We start from the raw sequence: 12,812 nt of genomic DNA on the forward strand, positions 1-12,812 counted from the left end.
CAGGCACACACGTACACACACACACAAACACCACATGCACACACACAGACATGAACACAGACATAAACATACACACTCATACACACTCACATACACACAGACATACACTCACAAACACCACATGCACACACAGACACATACACACTCATTCTCATACACACACAAACACCACATGCACACACATAGACATACACACACACACCAAAGTTTGAGGAAGAGAGAGGGATTTAATCTGAATGCAATTTGCAGAGGCTGGTATCCCATCTAGAAGAGTGAGTGGTTTTGGAAGTGGAGTGGGTGTGGGGTTTTGGGAGGGGGTGGGGTGGTGGTTGCGGGACGGGGGAATGTGGGGTTTGGAAAAGCGCCGACTATTCAGGGCTCGAAAGTGGATCCCAAGGTGACTGCACTGGGTCAGATGTGGGTCACGAATGGCCGCTGTGGTAAACACAAGAGTTTGAAAAGTAGAATGTGGAAAGTCCCATGAAACTTCTTGCGCACTGTGCTATTCTCTGGCTGGATTAAACGTCCCTCAAAGACGGAGGTGGGGAATCTGTGGAGGAGGAGGGATGGGGGAGGGGGGTGCGGGTGAAATGGTGTGGCGATACAGATTCACGATATAACCGCATAGCAATAAGGGGTGATGCCTCCACAGAGAGTGGTCAGTCTAGGTTCAGAAGTGGGCATTGTGACAGAGTAGATGTTGTACTTTATAGTTTATCCCGGGCTCACTTTAACATTGCAGAGCGTGTGGTGCAGAGCAGTGACAGCAATGCATTGCACCATTAGACTGTGGGTCTTCTCCAGATCCACCTGAGAAAGAATAATTACCGCAAAACCATTCAAACCGCCGCTCCCAAACTGACTTTTCCAAAACGTGGAATAGAAAATGACACTAGGGTTAGGAATAAATCCAGTGGGCGGTCCATCTACAGCTATTTTTATTCTTAAATCGCTGCAGTATTAAAAAAAACTCAGTCTATTTTTAAAGCATGGCATTTGATCAACTGACCGGTAAATCTGACGTAAATCGCACGCACCCAATTTTTTATACAATCCACCATCCGCCACAAGTTGACAAACTATCAGCTTCGTTTCTTCTCGCTCTGTCAGTGTTTTTTAAAAAATAATGATTTCTCTCTATCGTTAAGGTAGTCAAATTAAATCTCGAAATGATATCTTTTAGAAGTAATTTGAGTTGCAAAAGTTGTAGGTATTGAAGGTCTGTGGGATGTTCCGGTCGCTAAGCTTGCTTAACCTGGTGCCAACAACTGCATTATAACATGTAGGAGTGAACGACTTAATTGCCAGTAATAGATATGTACCCTGTGCCCCTTAAGTTTATTAATTCACCAATGTGAGTCATTCCAAACACGCAATCTTTCGGGCATACGCGCGCTTGAGTGACAGCTAAGCAATGTTTGCGCCTTATGTTGTATGTTTAAAATCAGAATCCAAGGGGTAATGATTTATCAAACACTTACTATCAAGGAAATGTCAGAGGAAGGGCACCTTGCGATTCACTGACGCACACTCAATATACAGAGGGACGTATAGAAGGCGCTTGCTCTGAGTGGAGCTGAAAACACTTAAGTGGCGTTTCCCAACGTTTTTTTTTCCTCTTCCCCCCTCCCTGTCAGATCTGTTGCACTGCGAAACATGGTGAGTGACATTGACCGTTTCTTTAGTTTTTTTTTAAAAAAAAGAAAAATTGTTCTTTTTCTTGATCTCGTTGATATTGGCGGAAACTAGAGCAGGTTAAACAAGTTTTTTTTTTGCTGGTTGTCTAAGCAAATGAGTGAGTTTGGTGTGTCCGACAATGCCAGGGTTAATTTGTAAGGGTCGCCTTTTTGTTGCCTGTCGCGGGTGGACGGTGGAGCTGTCCGCGGTGCTGAAGCTAGCTCCAAACGGAAAGCGACGCCGTGAAAAATTTGCTGTTCCTGCAACTGCCAACATTCCAAGGTTATCCTTGCCTCCCCGCACCGTCACCCCCCCCCCCCCCCCAACCCCTTAAACACCCAACCCCGGCCTTCCCCAACTCCCCTCCCACCCAAACCCACCGGACAAAACTTTGATTGAATTATTTCGAATGAATTTGATAATCTGAGACAGAAAGGCTCTTGCCATTCATGGTGCTGGAGTGGCTCTTTGTAAAACGGGTTACATCAGTGACCAACAGCGTCAGCCCCCATCCCCCCCCCCCCCACCCCCACCCCCATCTTCGTCCCCAGCTTCCAAAGAAAGCCCCATTTTCAAGCTATCATCTGTGCCAAGGGAGGGGGTGAGAGGTGAGGGTATCGGAGATGGTGTAGCATCGGGGAGTGCCGACCGGGAGTATTCCCAGCTAAAGGAACCCAACGCGCGGGCTGAGTGACAGGAAGCAAATGGGGCGTTAAATTAAAGATTCGTATCGTTTCGTGGAAGCGAGAGGCGAGAGCCCTGAACAGTCCGTGAGCTGAAAGCCAAAGTAATGGACTCGAGCCGCAGATGGGAGTAAGCGGGGGGGAGACTGCAGTTTAGCAGCCTCTTTGAATTGAACATCACACAAATAATAAATTGTAGGAAATACCTTCTCACTGCTTCACATCCCGAAGGTTCAGGTTCCTCCCTGGGCGCTTGCTCTATCAGGAACACCGATGGTTTGAATCAGACTGTTCAAAACATTATTTGGGGATCGCTGTTTTACACCCATTGCTTCATTGCTGTTTCCAATATTCCACAGGATTGCACAGAGCAGAAAGGCATGACTAAACCAACAGTCAGCGTTGCCGAGAGTTCCTCCCCGGGACAGACCAGCAGAATAGACGCCGTTGGAGTAACCAGAACTAGCCTGGAAACTGAAGCCGCAGGGGTGTTCCAGGTCGCGGTTCCCGGCTCCCAAACCACCGAAGGCAAAGCTGTCTCCCTCAAAGAAGCCCAGTCTAATGGCTCTGACGGGGGCACGGTTGGGATCTGTAAGAATGAGTCCACCCAGCCCAATTCCGTCGTCCATCAGGATTCCATCGAAATGTTACCCCGTAAGGATACTGCTGTCGAGAGCAATGAGCGCACCAACACGGTTTACTGTAAGATCGCCGAGGTGGAGGTTAGCTATGGCACTGGCATCCCCACAATCCAACAAAACAATACCAAGAGCAGCTGGGTCACAAAGAGCCAGAGCACGGTGTTACTGGGGACAGATGGAAACACCGCTGTATTCCCCGGCACTCTCAGCGGGGTGAGTGTTTCCAAAGATAAGCTTGTCATGCAAACAGTTAAACTGGGAGGTTAAAAAAGGGGGTTGTGGGTGGGGGGTAGTGGGGGCGGTGTGCGGCCTGGTGGTGTAGGCATGACACTCCAGTTTGGAACTTTGCAGATCCATATTATAGTTGGGTTCTCGGGCAAACTTTTGTTCAGCTTGATTTCAGAATGGAGGGTATAAGACTCAGAAAGGGCAGATTTTCCAATTCCACTTTATTCAGCTAAGCAGGACAGTTGACGGGTCAATTTTATAGAAAGTGGCACGTAGCCACGCAGGTTATTTAAAGAGAAGTAGACTCAAAAATATTAAACTCTTTGGTTTTGCTCAGCTGAAGCCCAGTAATTTCGGGCTTGTTCCGACTTGATCAAGATGGTATTGGTCTTTGTAATGAAAAGAAATGATCAAAATCCCGTTAGAACCAGTCGCCTTTGTTAAAGGCAGTGCTGCCAGATTTGAGTTGCATCTTATGTTTCCATTAGGAAGATGAAGGAGATGAGAATAAAGCCAGAGGGAACTGGTCGAGGAAGCTGGACTTCATTTTGTCCATGGTCGGCTATGCGGTAGGACTGGGGAATGTCTGGCGTTTTCCCTATCTCGCATTCCAGAACGGCGGAGGTAAGAATCAAAGAGCATCGGGCACAGAGAGGACATCGAGGGAGGCTAGGAAATCCATAGGAAAGAAAGGAATGGGTGCAAACGTTCGAATGGATGTGGGGGTTCACAATTGGCGATACAGAAGGGAAAGTCATCCCCATGCCTGTGAAACACACAAAGCAGTGAATAATCAAGATGAGTTCTATGATTTCAACAAAAAATCCACAAAGTCTGACCTATCATTCGCCAGTAAAACACACAAAACCTTAAAAAGAACCTCTATTCCTTTCTCGGTTCCTCGGTATGGGTGGTTAGCGGTAATTAAAAATTAAATTGGTCAGGGGTACAGGAGAGGAAAATAAAACGGCTAATGTGGTATCAGGTAGAAAAAAAATGGGGTTTGGCTACAATAAAAAGGAACATGGTGGAGGAGAGAGAGAGAGAGTGGAGTTTTTCTGGTTCATTAGTCCGCGAACATCAACGATGTTCTGCATACTGCGGCAGCGGTCTCACTGCTGAGGTGAATTTGCAGCAGAGAGAGAGAGAGAGGGGCCAGTGCATTGCTATATTGAATGCTGTTAATAGTACTTCTCATTGACCAACCGAACCCTTCCCCAACGAAAAAAAATCGAACTAAATCTGCTACCTGCATTCCAAGCAGCCTGGGTTAATATTATAAATACTCATTTGAAGGAAGCGAACCAACATTAGCATCCCCATTGTTGAACCTACTACAATTATGTCTTTTGACATAGTAATTTTTTAAAAACTTCTTAAATTAGATTGATGTGAGACTTCCATGTGCATCTTGTTTGTGGCCAGCTTCCGCGAATAAAATACCCGTGGAGTAATATCGTTGAAACGTGTTAATTTACTAAATTATACGAATCTAAATCATTAGGAAATGGCACAAAATACTCACACACTCTGTGCACATTGACGAGGAGAGATTGGTTCGCAGTGAGGGGGTGGGGATGGGGGTGGGAGGTAGTCTCCACTGAAAAAGACATCTTCACAAGAAAGCACTTGACTCGTATTTTAAGATGGGATGGATTGGAAATATTTGTAGCTACGTTTTAGCCTGGGTTTGTTGACATCAGGATATAAGACTCAGCTTGCAGATGGTTGAATCGGTATATGCTATGTATACTTTCAAATATGTATGCACGTTTATCGGTAAATATCTGAAAAATAAACAAATTAGTTGACATGGATTTAACAAGTAACAAGCCATGAAATGCAAGCTCATCAAATATAAGCAAAGAACTAATTTATATATTTTTATGGGATGGGCGCATTCATTTATCAATGCAGTTTATCGATTTTAAGACGTGTGCAATCATTTAGAGTTTAGCTTTTTAAAAGCGTTAAAGTAAGAACAAACATTGCAAATTCGTCATCCTAAAACACATCAATGAAGGTATTACATTGCCGTGCTGAAGAATATAATCTCAATTTGAGCATTTCTCATCTGACCTTTCAACAGTATGGACTTATGTCGAATTAATGCATCATAACTGTGATTCTCCCCTTTCCCCAAAAGTTATTCTGAAAAGCATCCAACAGTGTTGGAAAATATGACACTTCTCCCTCTGCATTATCATTGTTCAGGCGAACGCTGTAATATATTTGGAATCACATAATACATATCAATCAATTGAAATACTTTTTGATATCATGACCCAACTGTTCCTATGTATTCATTGCCGGTGTCAATAAGTCTTTGCCAATAGTTGATATATACATTCAGAATATATGAAACGGGAGCAAGTTTCAGTTCCTATGCACGTAATAGAAAAAATACCATTGGCGCGAATATTAGTAGCGCCCATTCAACACAAGACGCGTCAGATTTTACCTCTGCAGTGACTTAGAATCCGGTTCAAGGTGTCGACAGTTACCAAATCACTGCAAACCCGTGCACTACATGAGCCACCCCCTACCGGAGCTACATGAATGACAAAATAAGCAAATTCTAGCGTGGGGTTTCTGGATTGACCGTGGACCCTTGTCAAGCTTTTTCTTACGCTCTGGCCTTGGACGCCAACTGATAAAGTGAGAGTCCTGCCTGGTCAACTGCCCCAACATTCCCCAACAGCTCCAACCAAGCTGTTAAGGTCCACCTAGTGTTTTGTCCAGTAGGCGGCACTCTCAGGAAATGAATGATTTTTGTAGGAAACCTCCTGGATTTGGGCCTTTTCTGTGGGAATGGGTTTCAGATGGTGAGCCGAACTAGAATTTAAGAATATTGACTTCGGGGCGCAAAGTTGGTGTCAGGAATCAACTCACACATCCTTTGGTTTGAGCTGATCCTGAATACACAGATGGAGTTTTTCAGAGGCCACAAACATTTGAGAGTTCTCATTGTGAGCGCCCAGTTTTATTCTCTCTGTACCGTGTCTTTGTAAAGCACAGTAAAATCTACTCGGTTTGTTTGTGTGTGTCAGAGGTTGTGCACCAATTAGCTCACCCGGAAGTAAACCTGCAATTCCTATTTATCCTTCTGGAACATCACCATCTGGATCTTTCCACACATGACACTGTTTTGTATTCCCTAATTCTTAATTGCTGAAGTTCTTGATCGGTATGATCTTACTCGTTCGTGGGATGTGGACATCACTGGCTGGGACTCGTATTTATTGCCAGTCCCTAACTGCTCTGGATGAGGTGGTGGTGAACTGATTTCCTGGTACCACTGAAGTCCTTGGAGTTAGGGAGTTCCACAATTTTGATCCAGCAACAATGAAGGAACGGTGCGATAGTTCCAAGTCAGGATGATGAGTGGCTTGGAGGGGAACCTGAAGGAGGTGGTGTTCCCTTGTATCTGCTATCCTTGTCCTTCTGGAGGGTAGAGGTCACAGATTTGGAAGCTGCTTGTGAGGATGCGTTGTTGAGTTCTGGCTGAAAAGCAATTTTTGCTTTGTGTACGTGATTGGTGAATATATTGGTGCTGGCTGTATTCTAGAAAGGCAGAGACCTGGACGGAGTTGAGTGCTTTTAATACCAGACAATATCAAAAGGAATAACTTTTTCAAAGCTCTCACAACAGGATTCCTGCGGGGCAGTTTCTGCTATTGAACTGTAACGTGGTTGTGGTATCTTAAGAATTCACAGGATGAGGAGATAGATTTTCAATGATGACTTATTTGCAATGCGTGACAAAAGACTCTTGAACGGATTACACTTGTAGGGAGAGACTAATGTTTAATATGTACATATAATATTGGCCTCCTGTGGCACAGTGGTATTGTGCCTTCTGAACCAGGATGATCCAGGTTCAAGCCCAATCCTGTTCCAGAGGTATGCCCTAAGATCTCTGAACAGTTTGATTAGAAAATACGTGTGTCCATATTTGTAACAAAATAGGTTCTATGTCGGCACCTAACTGTTTCATATGTAATCGATAACAGAGTGTTTCTTAACATCACCCACAATTTGGAGTTAGAATTGCTCCAAAAGCTGTGGTTGGGTTTAATTTCCTGTTTGGTCAATCCAAGACAGATCTATATGAGTGTGTACAGGCAGTTCAATGTTAATCGTATCCCTTTGCATTGCTTTGGAAGAAGGGTAACTGGGAATGAAATAATCCGGGTCTCGAAACTGCGTCAGAATCTTACCTGAAACTCTCTACCATTAAAAAAGTCAGTATTCCACCAATTATCGTTTTCTTAAAATAAAATAAAAACAATTCTAGTCTGGGGGAGGACATGAAATTCGTTCGTTTCGAATTAAATTCGAATTTATTGCTGTTATTTAGTTTCTCCAAACAGCGGAGAATTTATCAGCGGAGATAGTGTAATCAAGGGTTATGGAGATAAGGCAGGAACAGGATACTGATTGAGGATGATCAGCCATGATCATATTGAATGGCGGTGCAGGCTCGAAGGGCTGAATGGTCTACTCCTGCACCTATTGTCTATTGTCTATTATTTTTTGTTAGGTTATGGAGGTCCTGAGCATTTTTCATCTTTTTGGTCAATCCAGATCATGCAGCCTCTGACCATGTCCATTAGTTTATGAACCTGTCGTCGCTGAAGTACATTGGTGTGGCCTGATCATGGCTTTACCGTTTAGCATCAGCTTTGGCTCGGGGAGATGAAGTACTCAGTTTAGATTTTGAACTAAATTTGGTTTTGAAACTGACATTCAGTCACTGAACGTAGAGTATTCTGATGCAAACAATCAAGAATAGAAATTGCCGGAGAAACTCAGCCGGTCTGGCAGTAGAGAGAGAAATAGAGTTAACATTTCCAGTCCAGTGACCCACTAGAAACTTTACTCTGTTTCTCTCCCCACAGAGAAGGCCAGACCTGCTGAGTTTCTCCAGCACTTTCTGTTCTTGCTTGTGTCGGATTTCCAGATGAAGAGTCATCTAGACACGAAACATTCGCTTGCCCTCTCTCCTGGATGTTGTCTGACCCGCTGTGACCTCCAGCAGTTGTTTTTTTTTAAGTACAGAGTCCAGCATCTGTAGGAATTCGTTCCAACCTATCAGCAGTTCTTTGTTTCATTTCACGGAAGCTGGATTGAGTTACGATTTTGACTCGGTTCAGTATTGTCGAACTTTTGACGAAAATTGGCGCCCGGGTGGCGACAGTTGAGCTTCCAGTTAAACTGACACGGCCTGCCGAATTCGCAATGAGCACCTTGATGCTTAATGTTGGCCAGAAATGGAGATGAACTGTGTTTCAACGTTATCATTTTGGAGATCCCCCCAGTTTAGTGACTGCTAGCACGAGGCAGCTCACTGACCTTTGAATATGTTGCATAAATCAAAAACGTTCTCTTGTTTAAAATCTAAAATGTTACAAAGTGTTGGAGCTTATCTTCAAGTTTGATATAAAATCCACCAAGTGCAAGTCTAGAAAGATACCAGAACGTACAGACAGTTCTCAAACACCCGTTCAGCTGTGTCGGATCTGGAATGTTCGCGTTTAGTAAAACTTCGAAAAAATACTATTAGATGACCGCTCTCGGCTTGAATTCTGTCACAAATAGGTTTCTGCGCGCGAAAATGCCAGCTCCAGCTGCAAAAAGTATGCATTTTAACAGTCTTCCTCATAGACACGCACCGGCAAAAGCACACATTCCCAAATTGGGGAGAGACTGTAATTCAAGATAGAATAAGGGAGACAAAATGGTAGGAGCAAATTATTGAAGCCGCTGCAATCTGTTCTGAAAACAAAAAAAAATTGCTGGGAATCAAAGTGGGTCAGGCAGCATCCGTGGAGACAGAGAGCTAACGTTTTGAGTCTAGATGGTTCTTTATCAGAAGAAAAAAATGGTATTCACGTACTGGAGACGGGACCTAAGGGGCAACCTTTTCATGCAAAGGGTGGTGTGTGTGCGCGCAATGAACTGCCAGAGGACGTAGTGGAGGCTGGTACAATTACAACATTTAAAAGGCAGGTAGATGGGTATATGAACAGGAAGGGTTTGGAAGGGTATGGGGCAAGTGCTGGCAAATGGGACTAATCAGGTCAGGATATCTGGTCAGCATGAACGAGTTGGACCGAAGGGCATTGTACATCTCTATGACTCTATGAATTATAGACTAAACTGTAACGGAAATGAAATGCAAAAAAATGACCACAGTCAGAAGAGCCAGAGACTTATTGAATGGTTAGATGGGCCGAGTGGCCTAGTCCTGTTCCTAATTCCGAAGGTCTGTACTTCACAGGACGGAGTATTTATTCCTGTGTTTGGGTCACTGCACAGAAAATGCAGCAGAAATGACCCCCTAAATGCCTGCACATTTTGGCTCCTTTTCAGAGCTGTACTTGGTGGATTGTATACCAAGTTGAAGATAAGGGCCAACACTTTCTTATTTTAAAAGAAACGCCCTTTCTGCTTTCTCCTTGATGTAATGTATTTGGCTTAACACTTTCAATGAATCAGGAGGTATTTGTGCTTCAGTATCGGGTGATCATTTCCTTCGACTTTGCTTTTTTTCCTTCAAAATAACGCAGGCGTTAAAATTGGCGTTGCCTTTGTGAAATTTCTCTCAGTTCGACAACGGCGAATTAAGTCTCACGAAAGTGGAATGTCGGCTTTGCGAGAATGATGGCTGCCTTTGGTTCCACCTCTAACCGCCAGCAATATTTACGCGTGTCAGAGACTGCAGCACTTTGTAAATGTGATTTGAAATCTTATTTTAAGAGGGGTTTAAAGCTGTTTTCACGGTGATATCCATGCGCTGCACTTACCACCCTCACCCAGAGATGTGAAACCTGTTATGAGGAGGTGGCCCTGTTTATCTGCAAAGAATTAATTACAGTTTCCAGTATGCCTATGGGTCATTAAAATTACAAGATGCTGTAGTGATGATGTTGTAAGGAATCGGAGTATGGTGGGGTGGGGGAGTTGAGGGGTGAAATCCCCAATTCGCGTCCAAAATTTGAGGAAACAGTTCACTTGCGTGAAATTGCACTCAGTTTCTCTGCCAATTTCATTACCACGTGCGAAATGGGTACGTGATCCATTCACTTTAAAGTTCCGTGGAGGGGGGCTTTCAATACGCTCGAGTGGCACACTCTAAAGACAAGTTAAAACTATAAGTGACAGGCCCCAGAGAGCTTTGAGGTCAAAAACAGAAGTTGTTGGACAAGCTCGGCAGGTCTGGCAACATCTGTGCAGAGAAATCAGAGTTAACATTTTGAGTCCTGCGACCCTTCCTCAGGACAGAAGAGCTCTGAGGGCAATCGATTCCAAATGGCCCGGTAGAGGAACGGCATTACCCCTGACAGTTGTTCCGGTATGGGCGTGTGTGTGATCCGGACCTGAACAGGATAAAAGTTGAGGAGTCTGCTGCCCTTTCATTTCCACAATTCAAACTTTTCTACACAACAGCCATCGGGGATAATGGACTCATAATTGTTTTATTTAATCGCACATCTGATTTGCACCCCTATTACGTAGAAACATAGAGAATAGGAGCAGGAGTGGGCCATTCGGCCCTTCCAGTCAGCTCCACCATTCATACAGTCTTAGAGTCATACAGCATGGAAGCAGACACTTCGGTCCAACCAGTCCATGCTTACCATAATCCCAAACTAAATTAGTCCCCTCCACCTGCATTTGGCCCATGTCCTTCCAAACATCTTTTATTCATGACCTTATCCAAATGTCTTTTGCTGTAACTGCACCTGCATTCACAGAAACGACTCTCTGTGTAAAAAAAAAAGGCCCCTCCAATCCTTTTTAAATTTTCCTCCTCTCACCTTAAAAATATATCCCCAAATCTTGAAATTCCCCTCCCTAGGGAAAAGACACCTGCTCTTTACCTTATCTATACCCCTCATGATTTTATATCATTCACCTTATCTATACCTCTCTTGATTTTCTAAACCGCTAAAAGGTTACCCTTCAACCTCCGACATTCCAGGGAAAGAAGTCCCAGTCTATCCACCCTCTCCTTGTAATTCAAACTCTCCATTCCGGGCAACATCCTGGTAAATCTTTTCTGAGCCCTCTCCAGCTTAATGAAATCCTTCCTATCACTATTCACCATTCACTATGATCATGGGTGATCTTCCAACTCAGTCCCCTGTTCCTGCTTTCTCCCCCATACCATCTCATCCTTTTAGTCTTAACAACTATATTTTACTCCATCTTAAAAATATTTAATGTTTTGGCCTCAACTGTTTTCTGTGGCAGAGAATTCCACAGGCTCCCCACTCTCTGAGTGAAGACATTTTTCCTTATTTCAGTTTTAAATCGTCTATCTCATATCCTTAGACTGCGACCTTGGGTGACTGTCTGTGTGGAGTTTGCACATCCTCCCCGTGTCTGTGTGAGTTTCTTTCGGGTGCTCCAATTTCTCCCCACAGTCCAAAGATGTGTAGGTTAGATGATTTGGCCATTCTAAATTGCCCGCAGTGTTAGGTGCATTAGTCAGAGGGAAATGGGTTTGGGTGGGTTACTCTTCAGGGGGTTGGTGTGGACTTGTTGGGCTGAAGGGCCTGTTTCCACACTGTAGGAGATGTAATCTAATCGAATCTTTCCAGTACTAAGCATTTTAGGATGTAGCTACATAGGAAATTCAATTTGGTGTGTGTGTGTTGGGGGCGTGGGCTGGAGGGGTTTGGTCATGGGTGGTGAGGTGGGGAGAGATGTTTCTTGCTTCAAGAAAAAAAGCTGCTTTCCAACTGTGGCCTCCACCCCCACCCAACAGATAAAGCTACCAGAACAATAAAAATACTGTGAGCTCTGGGGAGACGGAAAATGCTTGTGAGACTCACCAGTTCTGGCAGGAGCTGGACGGGGAGAAACAGAGCTAAAGTTTTGAGTATCGTATGTCCTTTTTTTGCAAAAGGGGCTGTAAAAATGAAGTTTTTACGCAGTTGGCCAAAGTGGGTGGTAGGAGCTGGGACAGAAGGAGCAAGTGGAACAGATGAGAATTGTGACCTCGAGCAAAAGTTGAAGGGAGTGCCAATGGTAGCAGAGAGGAGGAGTCATGGAGGAAGGGTAGGTATTAACATTAGGTGTTAATAGCAATGCTTAGAGTAAACCCACATAAGCAAGACACTGAACCAGAATTGATCAGGGACCTCAAAGTGAAGGAGCCATTGGGAAGTAGTGACCATAATCCAATAAGCTTCAATCTGCAATTTGAGAGGGAGAGGGTACAATTGTAAGTGACAATGTTTCTGTTGAATAAAGGGAACTATGGAGCTATGAGGGAGGAGCTGGCCAAAGTTCAATGGTGCAATACCTTAGCAGGGATGACAGTGGAGGAACAATGGCAGATATTTCTGGGTATAATGCAGAAGATGCAGGATCAGTTCATTCCAAAAAGGAAGAAAGATCCTAGGAGGAGGCATGGGTGGCTGTGGCTGATGAGGGAAGTCAAGAAAAATATAAAGTTAAAAGAGAAAAAATATAACATAGCAAAGATAAGTGGGAAAACAGAGGACTGGGAAGCTTTTAAAGAACAACAGAGGATTACTAAGAAGGAAATACGCAGAGAAAAAATGAGGTA

The 12,812-nt window shown here is 44.1% G+C and overlaps 1 protein-coding gene across 4 annotated transcripts in view; it reads left to right on the plus strand.

Moving 5' to 3' along the window:
- slc6a5 (solute carrier family 6 member 5) overlaps positions 1-12,812 on the plus strand; it is an 84,390-nt gene that overhangs the window by 22,459 nt on the left and 49,119 nt on the right. The window contains exons 1-3 of one of the 4 annotated variants that reach the window (XM_043705394.1): positions 1,453-1,659; positions 2,720-3,214; positions 3,718-3,853. In XM_043705394.1, the coding sequence (XP_043561329.1) occupies positions 1,657-1,659; positions 2,720-3,214; positions 3,718-3,853 (634 nt within the window). In that variant the 5' untranslated portion in view covers positions 1,453-1,656. Of the gene's footprint in view, positions 1-1,452; positions 1,660-2,205; positions 2,286-2,309; positions 2,465-2,719; positions 3,215-3,717; positions 3,854-12,812 lie in introns of those variants that run through there. The other 3 variants (XM_043705395.1, XM_043705397.1, XM_043705396.1) reach the window with 3 other exon arrangements.

This window comes from Chiloscyllium plagiosum, chromosome 16 (genome assembly GCF_004010195.1).
Source record: "Chiloscyllium plagiosum isolate BGI_BamShark_2017 chromosome 16, ASM401019v2, whole genome shotgun sequence".
Lineage (NCBI taxonomy): Eukaryota > Metazoa > Chordata > Chondrichthyes > Orectolobiformes > Hemiscylliidae > Chiloscyllium > Chiloscyllium plagiosum.